Source organism: Rana temporaria, chromosome 4, assembly GCF_905171775.1.
Source record: "Rana temporaria chromosome 4, aRanTem1.1, whole genome shotgun sequence".
NCBI classification, from domain to species: Eukaryota; Metazoa; Chordata; class Amphibia; order Anura; family Ranidae; genus Rana; species Rana temporaria.
Genome location: NC_053492.1, coordinates 465,477,075 through 465,496,491, shown reverse-complemented (window position 1 = coordinate 465,496,491; position 19,417 = coordinate 465,477,075). Strand labels below are relative to the sequence as shown.

At 45.0% G+C, this 19,417-nt stretch overlaps 1 protein-coding gene across 1 annotated transcript in view; it reads right to left on the bottom strand.

The window, feature by feature from the left end:
- Positions 1-19,417, bottom strand: part of PLCB1 (phospholipase C beta 1) — an 825,411-nt gene that overhangs the window by 296,637 nt on the left and 509,357 nt on the right. Inside the window, exons 7-9 of the mRNA XM_040351701.1 lie at positions 15,282-15,357; positions 8,013-8,113; positions 3,234-3,400 (exon numbers count right to left, since the gene is read on the bottom strand). Of these exons, the coding sequence (XP_040207635.1) occupies positions 3,234-3,400; positions 8,013-8,113; positions 15,282-15,357 (344 nt within the window). The remainder of the gene's footprint in view (positions 1-3,233; positions 3,401-8,012; positions 8,114-15,281; positions 15,358-19,417) is intronic.

Sequence of the window (19,417 nt, the reverse complement as noted above, 5' to 3'; positions counted from 1 at the left end):
CCTGTACTCACTTTATAAGACGACCCCCCTTCCGAGGCTTCCGACACTTCATATTTCTTCCTTCAGGAGCCATATTCTTCTTCCTTCTTGCTGGAGCTGGAGCCAATTACAGCGAGCGATGTATTCTATTAATGAATACAAAGCCTGCTTGGATTGGCAAAGGCTGTAACATCATCAGCCCACTCCTCTCTGACTCTCAAAGCCAATCCGAGCAGGCTACTGTATAAATTTGAATACATCACTCACCGGGATTGGCTAAGCGGTATATAATGTATATAGCCGAAGCTACATACAGTATTACCATACATCCAGCAGGCATCCAAGCTGTTGACCCGGCGTATAAGACGACCCCTGCTTTTTGGCCATTTTTTTAAGTGTAAAAGGTAGTCTTATACGCCAGCAAATACAGTACCACTCCTCCAAAAAATCCCCCATGTCTTCCAGCATCCCCAGCTCATTATATACCACTCCTCCAAAAAAAAAAACATGTATTCCAGCATCCCCAGCACATTATATACCACTCCTCCAAAAAATCCCCCACGTCTTCCAGCATCCCCAGCTCATTATATACCACTCCTCCAAAAAAAAAAAACATGTATTCCAGCATCCCCAGCACATTACATACCACTCCTCCAAAAAATCCCCCATGTATTCCAGCATCCCCAGCTCATTACATACCACTCCTCCAAAAAAAACATGTATTCCAGCATCCCCAGCTCATTAAATATACCACTCCTCCAAAAAAAAAAAAAACATGACTTCCAGCATCCCCAGCTCATTATATACCACTCCTCCAAAAAAATCCCCCATTTATTCCAGCATCCCCAGCTCATTATATACCACTCCTCCAAAAAATCCCCCATGTCTTCCAGCATCCCCAGCACATTATATACCACTCCTCCAAAAAATCCCTCATGTCTTCCAGCATCCCCAGCATATTACATACCACTCCTATAAAAAAATCCCCCATGTCTTCCAGTATCCCCAGCTCATTACATACCACTCCTCCAAAAATCTCTCATGTCTTCCAGCATCCCCAGCTTATTACATACCACTCCTCCAAAAAATCCCTCATGTCTTCCAGCATCCCCAGCTCATTACATACCACTCCTCCAAAAATCCCCCATGTATTCCAGCATCCCCAGCTTATTACATACCACTCCTCCAAAAAATTCCCCATGTATTCCAGTATCCCCAGCTTATTATATAACACTCCTCCAAAAAAAAAACATGTATTCCAGCATCCACAGCTCATTATATACCACTCCTCCAAAAAAATCCCCCATGTATTCCAGCATCCCCAGCTCATTATATACCACTCCTCCAAAAAATCCCCCATGTCTTCCAGCATCCCCAGCTCATTATATACCACTCCTCCAAAAAAATCCCCCATGTATTCCAGCATCCCCAGCTCATTATATACCACTCCTCCAAAAAATCCCCCATGTCTTCCAGCATCCCCAGCTCATTATATACCACTCCTCCAAAAATCCCCCATGTATTCCAGCATCCCCAGCTCATTATATACCACTCCTACAAAAAATCCCCCATGTATTCCAGCATCCCCAGCTCATTATATACCACTTCTCCAAAAAATCCCCCATGTCTTTCAGCATCCCCAGCTCATTATATACCACTCCTCCAAAAAAAAATCCCCCATTTATTCCAGTATCCCCAGCATATTATATAACACTCCTACCAAAAATCCCCCATGTATTCCAGCATCCCCAGCTCATTATATACCACTCCTCCAAAAAATCCCTCATGTCTTCCAGCATCCCCAGCTCATTATATACCACTCCTACAAAAACATCCCCCATGTATTCCAGCATCCCCAGCTCATTATATACCACTCCTCCAAAAAAAAAAAACATGTATTCCAGCATTCCCAGCTAATTATATAACACTCCTCCAAAAAAATCCCCCATGTATTCCAGCATCCCCAGCTCATTATATACCACTCCTCCAAAAATCCCCCATGTCTTTCAGCATCCCCAGCACGTTATATACCACTCCTCCAAAAACTCCCCCATGTATTCCAGCATCCCCAGCACATTACATACCACTCCTACAAAAAATCCCCCATGTATTCCAGCATCCCCAGCACATTACATACCACTCCTACAAAAAAAACCCATTTATTCCAGCATCCCCAGCTCATTATATACCACTCCTATAAAAAAAATCCCCCATGTCTTCCAGCTTTCCCAGCTCATTATATACCACTCCTCCAAAAAATCCCTCATGTCTTCCAGCATCCACAGCTCATTATATACCACTCCTCCAAAAATCCCCCATGTATTCCAGCATCCCCAGCTCATTATATACCACTCCTACAAAAAATCCCCATGTATTCCAGCATCCCCAGCACATTATATACCACTCCTACAAAAATCCCCCATTTATTCCAGCATCCCCAGCATGTTATATACCACTCCTCCAAAAAAAACCTCATGTCTTCCAGCATCCACAGCTCATTTATACCACACCTCAAAAAATCCCCCATGTATTCCAGCATCCCCAGCTCATTATATACCACTCCTCCAAAAAAATCCCCCATGTATTCCAGCATCCCCAGCTCATTATATACCACTCCACCAAAAAAAAAAAAACATGTATTCCAGCATCCCCAGCTCATTATATAACACTCCTCCAAAAAATACCCCATGTATTCCAGTATTCCAAGCACTATAGATAGCACGCCTCCAAAAAAAAACCATGTATTTCAGCATCCCCAGCACATAACAAACCACTCCTCCAAAAATCCCCCATGTATTCCAGCATCCCCAGCACATTACATACTAGGCCAGACTTACCATTGGGCTTGACTGGGCTCAACCTCACAAATGCGCTTCTGAAGAATGGTCAAACATTCCCATAGACACCCTCCTAAACCTTGTGGACAGCCTTCCCAGAAGAGTTGAAGCTGTTATAGCTGCAAAGGTTGGGGGGCCAACTCAATATTGAACCCTACGGACTAAGACTGGGGTGACATTAAAGTCCATGTAAAGGCAGGTGTCCCAATACTTTTGGAAATATAGCATATATATTCATGCATATAGTACTCCATATAAAAAAAGTTACAAAAGTGTCAATGAGGTTACCTCGGTCTATATTTATGGCTACTCCATATCATAAAGGTATGGCTGCCTCTTAAGTTCCCTTTTTCCTTGGGGATACTGTATATCTATCAAGAAAATACCACCTACTTATAGAGAAGAAATCACGCTTACCTTTTGATGAGAGGCTGCTATTTGGCTCATATTTCTCAATTAGCTGCTGAACTTGCTCTTGTTTCAATGGTGGATAGAGGATTTCATTTAGTCGTGGATCCCGCTGTTTTAGGTTAATGAAATCTGCCATCTGGTCAACGGAGAGGTATGGTATACTTTTTGTTGCGCTGCAAAATAACACGTACTTCAAAGATCAATAATGTGCATGACAAATTAAAACGAATCCAAGAAACACAATATGGCATTCAGAATATCCTTACATGAACCAGTCGCATCATAAAGTTGTTCAAATCAACAATGCGATGTCTAAAAGAGCCTTTGTTAATCCTCAGACTGATCTCTTTTAGGTAGATTCAGGTAGAGTTAGGCCGACTTACCAGTAGATAAGTCGACCTAACTCAGAATCTACGCCGACCTATGTTTAAGCGTATGCTCAAACAGAGATACGCTTAAACATATCTAAGATAAGATGGCTTGCGCCGTCCTATCTTAGATTGCAATTTTTCGGATGGCCGCTAGGTGGCGCTTCTATTGCGGCCGGCGTAGAATATGTAAATGAGTTTCTACGTCGATTCACGAACGTCCGCCCGTCCGCCGCAGTCAATTTACGCCGTTTCCGTAAGGCCTTAGGCGGCCTAAAGTTACTCCACCTATGAGGTGGAATAACAATGTTAAAGTATGGCCGCCGTTCCCGCCGGGAGGTTCGAATTTTTTACGTCGTTTGCGTAAGTCGTCCGCGAATCGGGAGTTACGTCATTTACGTCCACGTCCAAATCAATAGGCCTGTACGGCGTACTTAGCCGCAATGCGCACTGGGAAATGTAGGCGCCCGGCGCATGCGCAGTAGGCAAAAAACGTCAAAAACGTGAGGTCAAGTCTCATTACCATTAAACACGCCCCCCTCCAACCCATTTGAATTAGGCGCCCTTACGCCCACCGCGTTTACACTACGCCGCCCTAAGTAAGGAGGTAAGTGCTTTGAGAATCATGTACTTGCCTCTCTTACTTAAGGCGGCATAGTGTAAACACGCTAGGCTACGCCGTCTTAAAATTGCTTGCCCCTACCTGAATCTACCCATTTGTGTCTGGTGGACACCTTTATAACTTCAATTAATTTCTGCCTTGACTCTGACTGAGCCATGGAATCTCTAGATCTAAGTCCCACCATACAACGCCCAATGTAATGCCGCGTACACACGATCGGAATTTCCGACAACAAATGTTCGATGTGAGCTTTTGGTCGGATATTCCGATCGTGTGTAGGCTCCATCGGACATTTGCTGTCGGAATTTGAGAGCCGGTTCTCAGTTTTTCCGAACAACAAATATTCTTGTCGGAAATTCCAATCGTCTGTAGCCACAAAAATCCTACTCATGCTCGGAATCAAGTCGACGCATGCTCGGAATCATTGAACTTAATTTTTCTCGGCTCGTCGTAAGTGTTTGTACGTCACCGCGTTCTTGACGTTGGGAATTTCCGACAACATTTGTGTGACCGTGTGTATGCAACACAAGTTTGAGCCAACGTTCCGTTGGAAAAAGATCCACGGTTTTGTTGTTGGAATGTCTGATCGTGTGTACGCGGCATAAGAGTCTTTAATGGCCACTGAACCTGAAAAATATGGATTATTGATTGCACTTCCAGGTACGATAAAGAGCCTGGCTTTTGGGATATTATTCGTTTGAACAGTTTCATCTAATACAACAGGATGGCCTATATATTAGCTTGAATGCCACCATCCCTGTACATTAGACAATGTAGCTACCAATTACATTTGGGCCTTTCTTTGGCACTCCAAGTAGACATCAAATACAAGGCAATATCATACCTCCCAACTGTCCCTGATTTAGAGGGACCGTCCCTGATTTGGAGCAATGTCCCTCTGTCCCTCATTATCCTCATTTGTCCCTCATTTTGGTCTGATCTATATAGATGTATATAAAATGCACTTTTTATCTATCAAAATGTGTTTCCCAGCACTAAACTTTCATCTGATTTCTAAATTATTGCATTTGTAAATTCCAAAAGCCAATATAAAGGAATAGTAGTGGTTAAAAAGCACTTGTGGGTTTAACCAATGGTATTTTTTGTGTACAACTCTCCTTTAAGAGAGGCGTGGCAAGGGGTGTGTCCTATGCCTACATACTTTTGCTGATAGGTGTCCCTCATTCCCATCTCAGAAAGTTGGGAGGTATGCATTATTACATTTTATCAGCCATTAAAACCATCTGTTATGGTCAGGGGTCAGGATCGGAAACTAGCAGCTCCCACTAGATTTCCACCTTCCAGTAGGACAGGTATACTATCAGATCATTCTGATGGGTGACGAGGGCCCACCCAAGATGTGGGGTCTAAGCACTAACTGGTATTTACCAGAGCTCCTCATGGTGTAGATGGATTTTTATTGTGTATTAGATTGCAGCCCTCGCGATCAGGTCCGTCTTTAATATTGATTGGACCCTGGGCAAAAAAATTCTTCCCCCGCCCCCATTCAATTTTCGCTCTCCACCTGCTCTGAGACGTACAATAAATATCAGCTAGACTTAAAATCAGTTTACTGTATCAGATCAGGCAGCGATTGCGATTGGTTGCCAGAGGTTACAGCCCACATAACGGCTCACTGATTAGTTGCTAGAGGTTACAGCACATGTTTTCTGCTTGTTGATTGGTTGCTAGAGATTACTGTACAGTAACACTTCTCAATGATTAGTTGCTAGAGGTTACGGCACATGATTTTTGCTTGTTGATTGGTTGCTAGAGGTTACAGCACATCATCTCCTCACTGCAGAGGGGCATGATAAACATATGAATGGCGCCTTTATTTACATATCAATGTCGCCAGCTGCCACCATTTACATATCAATGCTCCCATTATTTGCATATGAATGACGGTTATTTACATGTAAACACAGGGTCTTGCAGGTGAATCATCTGTACACAACAATAGGGCAGAGCTGGGCAGCATTAGTAGCAGCACTTTACACTGAGATATTGGGACACAGCACAGGACTAAAAGAGGCAGCTGCTTTGGGCCCCACAACAATGACAGGGCCCAGAGCAGGTGCCCCTTTTGCCCTGCCTTAAAGACGGCCCTGCTCGGGATCACCCCGCTAGGAGGTGGGAAAAACTGGAGTCCAGTAGCAGAAACAGTAGGTAGGGATTAAAGGGGTTGTAAAGGTTCAAATATAAAAAAAAAATAACAAACATGTCATACTTACCTCCACTGTGCAGCTCGTTTTGCACAGAGTGGCCCCGATCCTGGTCTTCTGGGGTCCCTCGGCGGCTGTCTCAGCTCCTCCCCACATCAGCTAACCCCCCTTCATGGGAAGCTCTCTCCCAAGGGGGTTAGCTTGTGGGCATGATCCCATGATACAGCCGGCCCTGCCCCCCGGTGTGCCACATCATTGGTTTGATTGACAGCAGCGGGAGCCAATGGCTGTGCTGCTATCAATAATCCAATGAATGAGCTGAAAAGAGCCGAAAAGCCCGGTCGAGAAGCCTGCTCATTCACGACGCGGGATTTTCAAGGGCACAGGTAAGTAAACCGGGTGGCTGGGTGGGGCCGGAAAACATCAGGTGAAAAAACATGAACCTTTACAACCTCTTTAAGCAGAAGCATAGTCAGTAAACAAGCCAAAGATCTGGAACAAGCGGTGGCAGGTTGGGATCAAGTAGAAGTTGTAGTCAAGGAACAAATCAAATGTTGGTAATTAGCAGTAGTGAGGATGCAGACAGCAGCAGGAGCGACAAGAGCAATAAATTGGCTGGAGAGAGCACAATAATTTGGCAGATAGGAAGTGCAAAGGCATGGCTTAAATAGGAAGTTCATGGGAGGCGCAAAGGGTTCAAGGTTCAAGAGAAACAAGACATAAGGCTAGGTTGTCTAAAGCAGTGGTCATCAACCCTGTCCTGCAGGGCCCACTAACAGGCCAGGTTTGCAAGATAACTGAAATACATCACATCTGATATCATTTGCTCCTCAGTGATTGTAGTATTCTAGTCTACATCTCCCCAAGGTAATAAATAAAACCTGGCCTGTTAGTGGGCCCTGCAGGACAGGGTTGATGACCACTGGTCTAAAGAATCTGGCAGGGAGCTGGCCATCATCTCAAGTGGCTTAGCAATACTGTCAGACACAGCAGAGGTTGCAGGTTCCAGGTCCTGGCACCATCCTCTTCTCAGGACCCAGGAAGACCCAACCGACCCACACAAAGTCAGCACAGGCCACAAGAACCTGGGGAATGGTTGAATACAGCTACCTACATATACTTTTTTTACACTTGACGATCAAGTTTCTTTATACAGTGGAACCTTGGATTACGAGCATAATCCATTCCAGGAGAATGCTCGTAATCCAAAGCACTCGCATATCAAAGTGAGCAGAAGTGACTACCCTTTACATGCCGTTTATGATCCCCTGTAATAAGGGATCGTGGAGATCTGGTAAGGAGCCAATCCATAGCCTGGTGGAGGATATATCACTGTTTTCTTCGGACACGTTTTCAATTTAGATGAAATTCAGCACAAACTACGGGTGTTTGGTAATACATTTGGTAAAACTTACGGACTTTACTGTCACAGTTTACAATTTCCTAATATAATCTTATATTTTAATTTATTTCCATTCCTAGCTTTGGCTCTCTAACATGCTGAGGTTCTTGTGGCCTGCGTTGACTTCAGGTTTGTTGGCTAGGGTCTTCTTGGGTTATTTTTTTTAAATAAAGACTGTATAGGCACACATCTATAAATACAATAAATTCTATAGTAAAGATTTCTTACAATTCTGCGAATATGTTGTCTATCTCAGGCCGAGGACATATATTGTTTATGAAGGCATGGTAAACATCTGGCGTGAAGTCATCTTGAGGAACTGAATCACTCTGTGAAGTAAATAGGAGGAAATTACAATTTAAATCCATTTAGTTTCAACATATGGAAAGCAATTTCCTAAATATGCTTTATGTTGATCCAGTTAATGTATATTTACACACTTAAAAAATTCATTGAGGGACAATGGAAGACGTCATTCACCTTCAGTTTTATTTTATTTTTTTGCTAATGTTCAAACCTCCTCTAGTATAACTTGAAAAATAAACGAAGTCCAGTGTCCTTCAATGGAAGAGAAAGAAAATTTGACTTTTAGGCCTCGTACACACGGTCGTGTGTATGTAGTTCGTCGAGAAAACTGTCGTGGATCTCAATGAGAAAAAAAGAGAACATGCTCTCATTTTTCTCGTCGGGAGTCTCAATTTCCTCATTGTGTTTCTCGTCGGGCTGGTTTACGACGAGAAACACGTTCGTGTGTATGCTTAGAAACCCGCGCATGCTCAGAATAAAGTATGAGACGGGAGCGCACCTTCGGTAAAAGTAGCGCTCGTAATGGAGATAGCACATTCGTCACGCTGTAACAGACTGAAAAGCGCAAATCGTCTCTCACCAAACTTTTACTAACACGCGGTAACATGGGATTAGCAAAAGAAGCCCCAAGGGTGGCGCCAGTGGAATCGAACTTCCCCTTTATAGTGCTGTCGTACGTGTTGTACGTTGAGAACGACGAGATTTTGTCTTGACAGTGTGTATGCAAGGAAAGCTTGACAAGATTCTCGTCAAGCCTGACAAGAACCTCTTAGGCCCCGTACACATGACCGAGTTTCTCGGCAGAATTCAGCCAGAAACTCGGTCGGAGCTGGATTCTGCCGAGAAACTTGGTCGTGTGTACTCTTTTCAGCGAGGAACCCGTCGAGGAACTCGTCGGGCCGAAAAGAGAACATGTTCTCTATTTTCTCGTTAGTCAATGGGAAAAGTTCCTCGGCGGCTTCCACACTGAACTCGACGAGGAACTCGATGTGTTTGGCACGTCGAGTTCCTCGGTCGTGTGTACGGGGCCTGAGGCCTCGTACACACGACCAAGTTCCTAGGCAAAAACCAGCAAGAAACTTGCTGGGAGATATTTTTTTGCAGAGGAAACCGGTCGTGTGTACACTTTCATCGAGGATACTGTTGAGAAACTCGACGAGCCAAAAAGAGAGCATGTTCTCTATTTCCTTGACGGGAATGGAGAAAATTGGCTTGTCGAGTTCCTCGACGGCTTCACAAGGAACTCGACGAGCAAAACAATGTGTTTCGCCCGTCGAGATTCTCGGTCGTGTGTACGAGGCCTTAGACTAATCATAAAATACATTTTTTAGGAGTCTTGATCAAGTTACTCACCCTTGTGTTTTACTGCTGCCTACAGGAGGACTGGACAAAAAAATGAAGGTGAACGACTTCTCGTGCCCCTTGATGGACAAGTAAGTTGGAAAGAAGTTTCTTATTTATACATTTCCCTTTTGGGTGCCTATTAGAGCCTAGAGCCAAAAAACACCCCAGCCGGTGTAATTCAGGTGCCCGAAAAGGGGCCGGACACCTGAATAGGGGGTGTCAGCAGCGACCATAGATAGAGTCATGCAATGCATGACTCTATCTACGGTGATTAGAGCGGTGCAGGAGAGAGGGGGCGGCGCTCCTGCGCCCCTTTATGGACGCACCGCCACTGTTTGATTTTCTAATGCATGTTTTTGCAAGTTCTGTGCGCATTTGTTATGCAACAAAACACAGGACCGGAAACCTCCGGCATGATTCTCAAAGGCACAGTCATGATGGGATTTGAAGTTTTAGCACACTGAGGTGTTGAGGTTGACTACTCCTGTTCTAACCCTTTCCCTCTGTAGCCAAACAGTTTTGGCTGGACTTGGGTCTTCATGGGAAAATCAGCATGACTACCGTGGGCACTTGGTGAAGTATCTATTCTTTCATTTAAAACTTGAGCTCATGGTGTAAAATAACTTGAATTTAAAGTTATGAAAATCTTTCCATCTAGAGACTGTGAACTTTTTCGAGGCTTCAACATTATTAAAATCAAATAAATTGAAAATGTTATCATTCTAAGGTCAACATTTGCAACCCAGATCTTCAGCAGCTCAGCTAGTTAGTTAGAATCGACTTTTTCTATTAAAATTCGGAGGGCTGTTACTAGGTAACAGCTGGATGATGATTGGTCCGTTCTGCAATGCCAATAAGAAATTCCAATTTTCCTCAATGCAATTTTTACAAATGTGGCCCCACTCCACCGTTAGAAAATCTATTTCTTACTTTAAAGTAGAACTAAACTTTAACAAAATAATTTGTACTTTTGTGGAAGGCAAAAAGAAAAGTGAGAGATTAGTTCAACTTTAAAGAAGATACTGGGCTAGATTCAGAAAGCCCGCCGTAAGTTTGTGCGGGCGTAGCGTATCTCAGATACGCTACGCCGCCGTAACTTAGTGAGGCTGGGGCTGGATTCACAAAGAACCTGCGCCCTAAGTTACGGTGGCGTAGCGTACATCTGTCGGCGTAAGCGCGCTGAATTCAAATTCTGAAGAGGTGGGCGTGTTTTATGTAAATAAAACATGACCCCGCGTAAATGACGTTTCTCACAAACGGTGCATGCGTCGTCCGTGAACGTATCCCACTGCGCATGCTCCTAATCACGTCGCAAATAGTCAATGCTTTTGATGTGGACGTAATTTACGCAAAGCCCTATTCGCGAACGACTTACGTAAACAATGTAAAATTTTCAAAATTCGACGCGGGAACGACGTCCGTATTTAACATTGCCTATGCCTCATATAGCAGGAGTAACGTTACGCTGGAAAAAGCCTTACGCAAACGACGTAAAAAAATCCGCCGGGCGCACGTACACAGCAAACTCAGAGCAGTGCGCCCTCTGATTACCAATTTGGAAGCCTATTAGAGTCGACGGTTCTTATCAGGCACTTCCGAAAACACCTCCGCCGCTGTAATTCAGATGGCCGGCGCTCGACAAGGGGCCGGACATCTGAATAGGGGGCAGCAGTGGCGACAATAGATAGATTCATGCAATGCATGAATCTATCTATTGTTGATTGGCGGGTGCAGGAGAGAGGGGGCGGCACTCCTGCGCCCTCTATGGACGCACCGCCACTGTACCAGCATAGCCTTTGACAACCACTGATGGAGAGATTCTGATGTCCACGACTATCATATACACAGAACAGCAGAAGAGTTTCCTGGATATTGTATTTTGACGGCGTATTCCAGATCCATCATCTGCAGCTTTCCTGAAGGTCTATTTATTAATATACATGTAGTGATAATTGTAGCAATCTGTTAAGGGAGTGGGGGCGGGGGAGGGGGGGGCGGCTGTGAGAGTTGGATCTCCCAGTAGAATGAATCCTTTATATTATTTTTTATTTCACACGTGTTTTTGTTTAATTGAATCAAACAGCTGTTTGTAGCAAATGAAAGAATCTTACTGGGGGAATCCATCCTCGGTTGTGAATGTAAGGTGCGTCTGTCGCCTTTAATTGACGCTTCGCCATACAAGAGATTAGAAATAAAGGGCCAGATTCTCGTATCACAAAGCACTTGCCTGTAAAGTTGCGGCGGCGTAGCATAAATCCTCTGGCGCAAGCCCGCCTAATTCAAATGATCCAGGTAGGGGGCGTGGAACATTTAAATTAGGCGCGTTCCCGCGCCGATCATACTGCGGATGCGCCGTCTCTAAAATTTCCCGACGTGCATAGCGCTTAATGACGTCGCAAGGACGTCATTGGTTTAGACGTTAACGTAAATGGCGTCCAGCGCCATTCACGGACGACTTACGCAAACGACATACATTTTTAAATTTCGACGCGGGAACGACGGCCATACTTAACATTGGTTGCCCCTCATATAGCAGGGGCAACTTTAAGCGTCGCAAATGCTACGAAAACGTCGTAAATTCACTGTGTCGACCGCGCGTGCGTTCGGGAAAATCTCGCGTAAATAGCTTATTTGCATAGACGACAGGGAAAACGTCGTCGGCGACACCTAGCGGCGGGAAAAAAAATTGCATCTAAGGTCTGACAGCGTAAGAGCCTTACGCCTGTCAGATCTAATGGATATCTATGCGTAACTGTGCGTAACTGATTCTAAGAATCAGTCGCATAGATACGTCGGGCCAGATTAGGACTTACGACGGCGCAAATTGCGCCGTCGTAAGCCCTTTGAGAATCTGGCCCCAAATGCGATGCCTGGTGTCTAGTAGTTGACGTTTTATTGAGGCTTATTCTTAAAAACCGAATTGACAAAAAAGTAAGGACTGAAAGCGAGGTGACCAATCAGGTTTCACCATACAGTTTATGGAAGCATTAAAGAATACTGATTGGTCAGCAACTCCACCTTTGTACCCATTTTTATTTTCTCTTGTTTTAACCACTTAAGCCCTGGACCTTTAGGCAGCTAAATGCCCAGGCCAGGTTTTGCGATTCGGCACTGCGTCGCTTTAACAGACATTGCGCGGTCGTGCGACGTGGCTCCCAAACAAAATTGGCGTCCTTTTTTCCCCACAAATAGAGCTTTCTTTTGGTGGTATTTGATCACCTCTGCGGGTTTTATTTTTTGCGCTATAAACAAAAATAGAGCGACAATTTTGAAAAAATGCAATATTTTTTACTTTTTGCTCAGAAGACGATTCTAGTATCGAAACGTACGTCAGGCGCAGACTTACTTACGTCACTTCCGGGTCCACGCACGATGGTTGTAGCTGGAGCGCACCCTGGAGACTTTTTTCTGTTTTGTCTTACACCTGTACTGTTGTGTTCCGTGTACCGGACTTGTTTTTATACCACACAGCTAATCCTTTGTTGGAATTTGCTACCCTGTGGTTATTAGTTTTTTTAAATAAATATTTACTTTTATCTACAACGGTATTGCACTATGGGAGTTCCCTTTTTTTCATGAGATACGGAGGCTCGAGTGGACCATCGCTTGCTGCACAGCTGACCCATCTTACACCATTTGGAAAGAAGTCGACCACACAAGCAGTGGATAGGAGCCGGTGATCCCAGGAGTGTACACTACGTGCCTGATACCCCAAGAGGGGACTTCTGTCTGGTGAGTGGGGAACCCTGAGGGGAGCACTGGGACCACCTCGTACCTATACAGTTAGGACCACCTCCTCCAGGGTTCATATGGATGGACTCCACATATAATGTCAATACCCTATGCCTGTGTAGTATATGATGTGCCAAGCTACACTGTGTTGGACTGACTTGTTTACATATACCATTTAGACCACACATTGGTCTGGTACATTTCTTTTGGACTATTTTTGGATTCATATCCCATACTGCTGGTTGATACTGTGTTTTGTTTTATATGATCTATGCTCTGCTGGTTTTCCATGTGTATACATGTTATATATGTTCTTATGTAGGTAGCACACTGATGCATCATTACATTCTCCTGCATATTTGGTACACATAGGTGACTACTATCTGAGCACAGCAATTACCAGCACGCAGACACAGCAGCCAGCAGATTACCCCATTCATGTGTCATTCCAGCAATCTTGTGCTAACTGGGCTCCTAGACCTTGCAGCTGGAACCCACTGATCTACTATATAAGCCATCTGGGTTGCACTTAGACATTACCTAGTCAGGCTTATTCCTATTTAGGCCTGTCAGGTATTATCTGTATTTGTGTTTTAGGCAGCGCCACTACCCCAACCCATTCACCTATATTTCCATCTTCCCCTTCTGGGGGACAGATTCAGGGGGGCAGCAGCCTACCACCCCAGTCCCAGCGCAGGTTTAATCTTTTATTCTACAGTGCCAATTGTTGCCTGATATATTCATAGTGGCCTACAGTGCCTTGAGTTCTCTAACAAACCTCTGAAGGCTTCACAGAACAGTTGTATTTTTACCAAGATTAAATTACACTCTATTTATGGACTCTATTTACTAATTAGGTGACTTCTGAAGGCAATGGGTTCTACTAGACTTTAGTTGAGGGTATCAGAGTTAAGGGGCTGAATACAAATGCACGCCACACTTTTCACATATTTATTAAAAAAAAAATTGAAAGCCATTTATCATTTTCCTTCCACTTCACCAATTGTGTGCCACTTTGTGTTGGTCTATCACATAAAATTCCATCAGACACCCGATCGTGTGTACAGGGCTTTAGTGTGATAAGACAATATTGTCTCGTTTTAACATGGTTGGTGAAAGGGTATTTGTTTTTCTAATTTCGTAATTTTTGATAAATTTTCTTGCTGAGTATTTTTGTACTATTCCCCCCAATGATACCAACGATGGGGCACAATTTCTCCCAATGACAAAAATAATGGGGCACAATTCCCCAGTGACACCAATGATAGGGCACTTTTCCCACAATGACACCAATGATAGGGCACAATTTCTCCCAATGACACCAATGATGGGACACAATGACACCCAATGACACCAACAATGTGGAACTTTTTCTTCCAATGACACCAATAATGGAGTCCACTGACACCAGGGATAGGGAACAATTCCTCCAAGTGATTCCAACAATGGGGCACAATTCCTCCTATTGAGACAAACAATAGGGGGCTGTAAATGCACCTGCGTTTACCAAATGTGTGGTGGGGCGACTAAGGCCTTGTACACACGACCGAACATGTCCTCTGAAACTGGTCCGTGGACCAGTTTCCACGGACATGTCCGACCGTGTGTAGGGCCTAGCGGACAGTTTTCCGGCCGAGCGGACAGTTTTCCGGCCGAGCGGACAGTTTTCCGGCCGAGCGGACATGTTTCCAGCGGACAAAAGTTTCTTAGCATGCTAAGAAACTTGTCCGCTGGAAACCTGTCCGTCGGACATGTCCGCTGGTTAGTACGTCTAACCAGCGGAGAGAAATCCCGCGCATACGTCGGTGTCTTCTACGTCACTGCGTTCTCTGTCTGCGGGGAATTTGGTCTGATGGTGTGTACACACATCAGGCCAAAAGCTCCCAGCAGACATGTCCGATGAAAACAGTCCGTGGACCGTTTTCATCGGACATGTCTGCTCGTGTGTACAAGGCCTAAGAATTCATGGCACCCGCCTGCGTCTTCAGGAGGCATTGCGTTCCTGTACAGAGAGGGGACGCACATTTTCCAGACCAGAAGAGGAATGAACCGGCCCCAACTCCTATTCTGTGTGAGCAAATCTGACCTCTTCCATACCATGCATGGGATACTTACTCTGCCAGGCGGAAGACCACATGCCTCTAATGCCGTTTCCACTCGCTTCCTGTCTGCAGAAAATAGGCGGTATATGCTGAAAAGAGAAAGAAATCAAGTTTGTATTAAAGTAGAACTATAGACAAAAGCAAAAGTGATACATATGATGCGTTCTGTCATTTGCATTGCGATCACATGACCGGGAAGCACTCTGATCGATTCCCTATGGCCAAAGTGATCAGTACCAGTCAGGATTGAGAGCCATCAGCCGCACAAAAGGCTCAGTTCACAAAGCATTACGCAAGGGTAAGGATCTTTATTTTTTGCCAAGTGACAGTTGTTTTATACTGAAAATAACTGTCACTTAAAAAAAAGTCATTATTCTGATGTTTTAGCTTTGTGACTTTGTGTGTTAACAGCCATTGTCACATTAAGGACCCGTTCATACAGTCACCTGATTTTGGGGTTGATTTATTAACACTGGAGAGTGAAAAATCCGGTGCAGCTCTGCATAGAAACCAATCAGCTTCCATGTTTTATTTGTCAAAGCTTATGCCGCGTACACACGATCATTTTTCATCATGAAAAAAAAACATAGTTTTTCAGCATGTGCAAAAAACAACGTTTTCCCAACTTCATCATTAAATCGACGTTGCCCACACACCATCATCTTTAAAAAATGCTCTAGCAAATCGCGGTGACGTACAACACGTACGACGGCACTATAAAGGGGAAGTTCCATGCGGATGGCGCCACCCTTGGGGCTGCTTTAGCTGATTCCGTGTTAGTAAAACACTATTCGCGCTTTTCTGTCTGTTACAGCGTGACGAATGTGCTTACTCCATTAAGAACGGTAGTTTTACCAGAACGAGCGCTCCCGTCTCATAACTTGCTTCTGAGCATGCGCGGGTGGGCGCAGATACCTGTCTAAGACAAGTATTTGCACCCACTTCCGGGAACAACTCGTGCGGCAGACATGCCCCTGACCTGCACCACCCCACCCCCCCCCCCCCTCGCTGTCCCCTGGGAAATACAGAGGGCCAGATTAACAGAACAGATACGACGGCGTATCTCCTGATACTCTGTCGTATCTCTTGTTCTATCTATGCGGCTGATTCATAGAATCAGTTCCGCATAGATAGCCCTAAGATCCGACAGGTGTAATTGTCTTAGGCCTCGTACACACGGACGGAAAATCCGCTGAAAAGGTCCGCCGGACCGTTTTCAGCGGACATGTCCGCCCGGAGATTTCTGTCTGATGGTTGTACACACCATCAGACAGAAATCCGCGCGTAAACAATACGCGGGGCGTGGCCGCGCCGTCGCCCCGACGATGACACGGCAACGTGGGCGGCCTTGAAGTTCAAAGCTTCCACGCATGCGTCGAATCAGTACGACGCATGCGAGGGATGGCGGTCGGTCAGACGTGTCCAGTGAGTCTGTACAGACGACCGAACACGTCCGACGGACAGGTTTCCAGCAGATAGATTTCTTAGCATGCTAAGAAATTTTGATCCGCTGGAAACTGTCCGATCCGCCGGACAATTGTCCGCTCGGGCCTACACACGACCGGATCTGTCCGCTGGAACTGGTCCGTCGGACCAGTTTCAGCGGATCGATCCGGTCGTGTGTACGGGGCCTTACACTGTCGGATCTTAGGATGCAGTACCTCGGCCGCCGCCGCCGCCGAATTTGCGTCGTATTCCAGCGTCGGGTATGCAAATTAGCAGTTACGGCGATCCACTAAGGTTTTTCCCGTCGTTACGTCGGAGCAAGTCTTAGTTTCCCGTCGCAAAGTTAGGGGTGCTATTAACATGGTGTAAAATTACTCCACCATGTTAAAGTATGCCCGTCGTTCCCGTGTCGCTTTTGAATTTTTTTTTCCCGGCGTAAGTACGTTACGCACGTCGCGATTCACAAACACGTCGGGCCGCCGTAAGTTCGCGCAAAGCACGTCAGGAAAATTGTGAACGGAGCATGCGCAGTACGTCCGGCGCGGGAGCGCGCCTAAATTAAATGGTACCCGCCCCATTTGAATTGGGCGGGCTTGCGCCGGACGTGTTTACGATACACGGGTTACGTTACACGGCCGCAATTCTACGTGAATCTGGCCCACTGTTCCCAGGAGAGCGCGGGGACCAGTGACGGCGCAGCACGCTACTCGCACAAATGTGCAGTAGGGCCCCAACGCTTCACTTCCTGATTCCCTAACTGAGGATGGCGGCGGGTGCAGCCGAGGGACAATCGATTGCTCGTCCTCAGCTGACGACATTGCGGGCGCGCTGGACAGGCAAGTGTCCATTTTTTAAAAGTCAGCAGCTGCAGTAATTGTAGCTGCTGGCTTTTAAAAAATAAAGCAATAAAATCTCTCTCTCTCTCCCGTTATTCTCTGGGTGCCGCACTCCAGCATTACCATTATAATTTCATTTCTGTGACCTACTAAAAAAATCCTAAGCTTGTCATGATCTGATTTGCCTGAGACAATTTTCACTTTCCCTTTCATCTTCAATCCACGCTTTTTAAATATGTCCTTGCTGCTTTATTCCCAAATGATGATGACAAGTACGATCCGCATAATTCATTACTTTAATTTCAAAGTGCCCTAAAACTTTACAATAACTTTATTTTTCTTATTTTTTTGCCCAAAAAAACTAATGTCTTCACGGTAGACTTGACCACTTACTTCATGTACGTGAATAATAAATCACCTGACGTTTTATTGGAAAATAAATACCGTATATACTCGAGTATAAGCCAAGGCACCTAATTTTACCACAAAAAACTGGGAAAACGTATTGAGTCGAGTATAAGCCTAGGGTGTCCATCTGCATGCCTCACTGTGCCTCACTTTGCCTCACTGTGCCCATGACTAGACTGACGTTTAACCGGTTAACGCCCGCCCACTGTATATATACGTCTGCTGCCACAACCGAGGTGTCCATCTCTTCAGTGGGCGGGCGTGTAAACGATAACGGATAGCGGATTCGCCTCGAGATCGCCGTTATCGTTGGCGGGAGAGGGGCCCACCCTCCCGCCGCTCTCCCGCGCCCTCCGCCGCTTACCGGAGCCGTCGGTAGCGGCGGAGGCGATCAGGTGCTGCTGCCTGATCAGTGAGGACGCGAGTGAGGGCAAGATGGCCCCCACCTGTCCTCATAGCTTTGCTGGGCGGAAGTGACGTCAAAACGTCAGTCCCGCCCAGCGTCTTAAATGACAAAATTTCCATTTTTTTATTATTTTTTGGTATTTAAGCCTAAATATGAGATCTGAGGTCTTTTTGACCCCAGATCTCATATTTAAGAGGACCTGTCATGCTTTTTTCTATTACATGGGATGTTTACATTCCTTGTAATAGGAATAAAAGTGATACATTTTTTTTTTATTTCAGTGTAAAAAATTATAAAATCAATAAAAAAAAATAAGAAAACAAAAAAAAATGTTTTTTAAAGCGCCCCGTCCCGACGAGCTCGCGCGCAGAAGTGAACGCATACGCGAGTAGCGCCCGCATATGAAAACGGTGTTCAAACCACACAAGTGAGGTATCGCCGCGATCGTTAGAGCGAGAGCAATAATTCTAGCCCTAGACCTACTCTGTAGCTCAAAAAATGCAACCTATAGAATTTTTTAAACGTCGCCTATCGAGATTTTTAAGGGTAAAAGTTTGACGCCATGCCACGAGCAGGCGCAACTTTAAAGCGTGACATGTTGGGTATCATTTTACTTGGTACATTATCTTTCACAATATATAAAAAAATTGGGCCAAATTAATTGTTGTCTTATTTTTTTATTCAAAAAAAGTGAATTTTTTACAAAAAAAGTGCGCTTGTAATTCTGCTGCGCAAATACGGTGTGACAAAAAGTATTGCGATGACTGTATTTTTATTCTCTAGGGTGTCAGAAAAAAATATATATAATGTTTGGGGGTTTTAAGTAATTTTCTAGCAAAAAAAAATGTTTTAGTCTTGTAAACGCCGAATCTGAAAAACAGGCTCGGGGCTTAAGTGGTTAACATGGGAGTCTATGGAAGGGGTGCCCGGCTTTGAAAAATCGGTGCTCTCCAGCCGTCTATCCCCCAGACAGCAAACTTTGCACACTGGGGCTACATGTGTGCCAAGTTCCAGGTCCAGGGGACCTATGACCGGCCGGTTGTTGATTGGTTT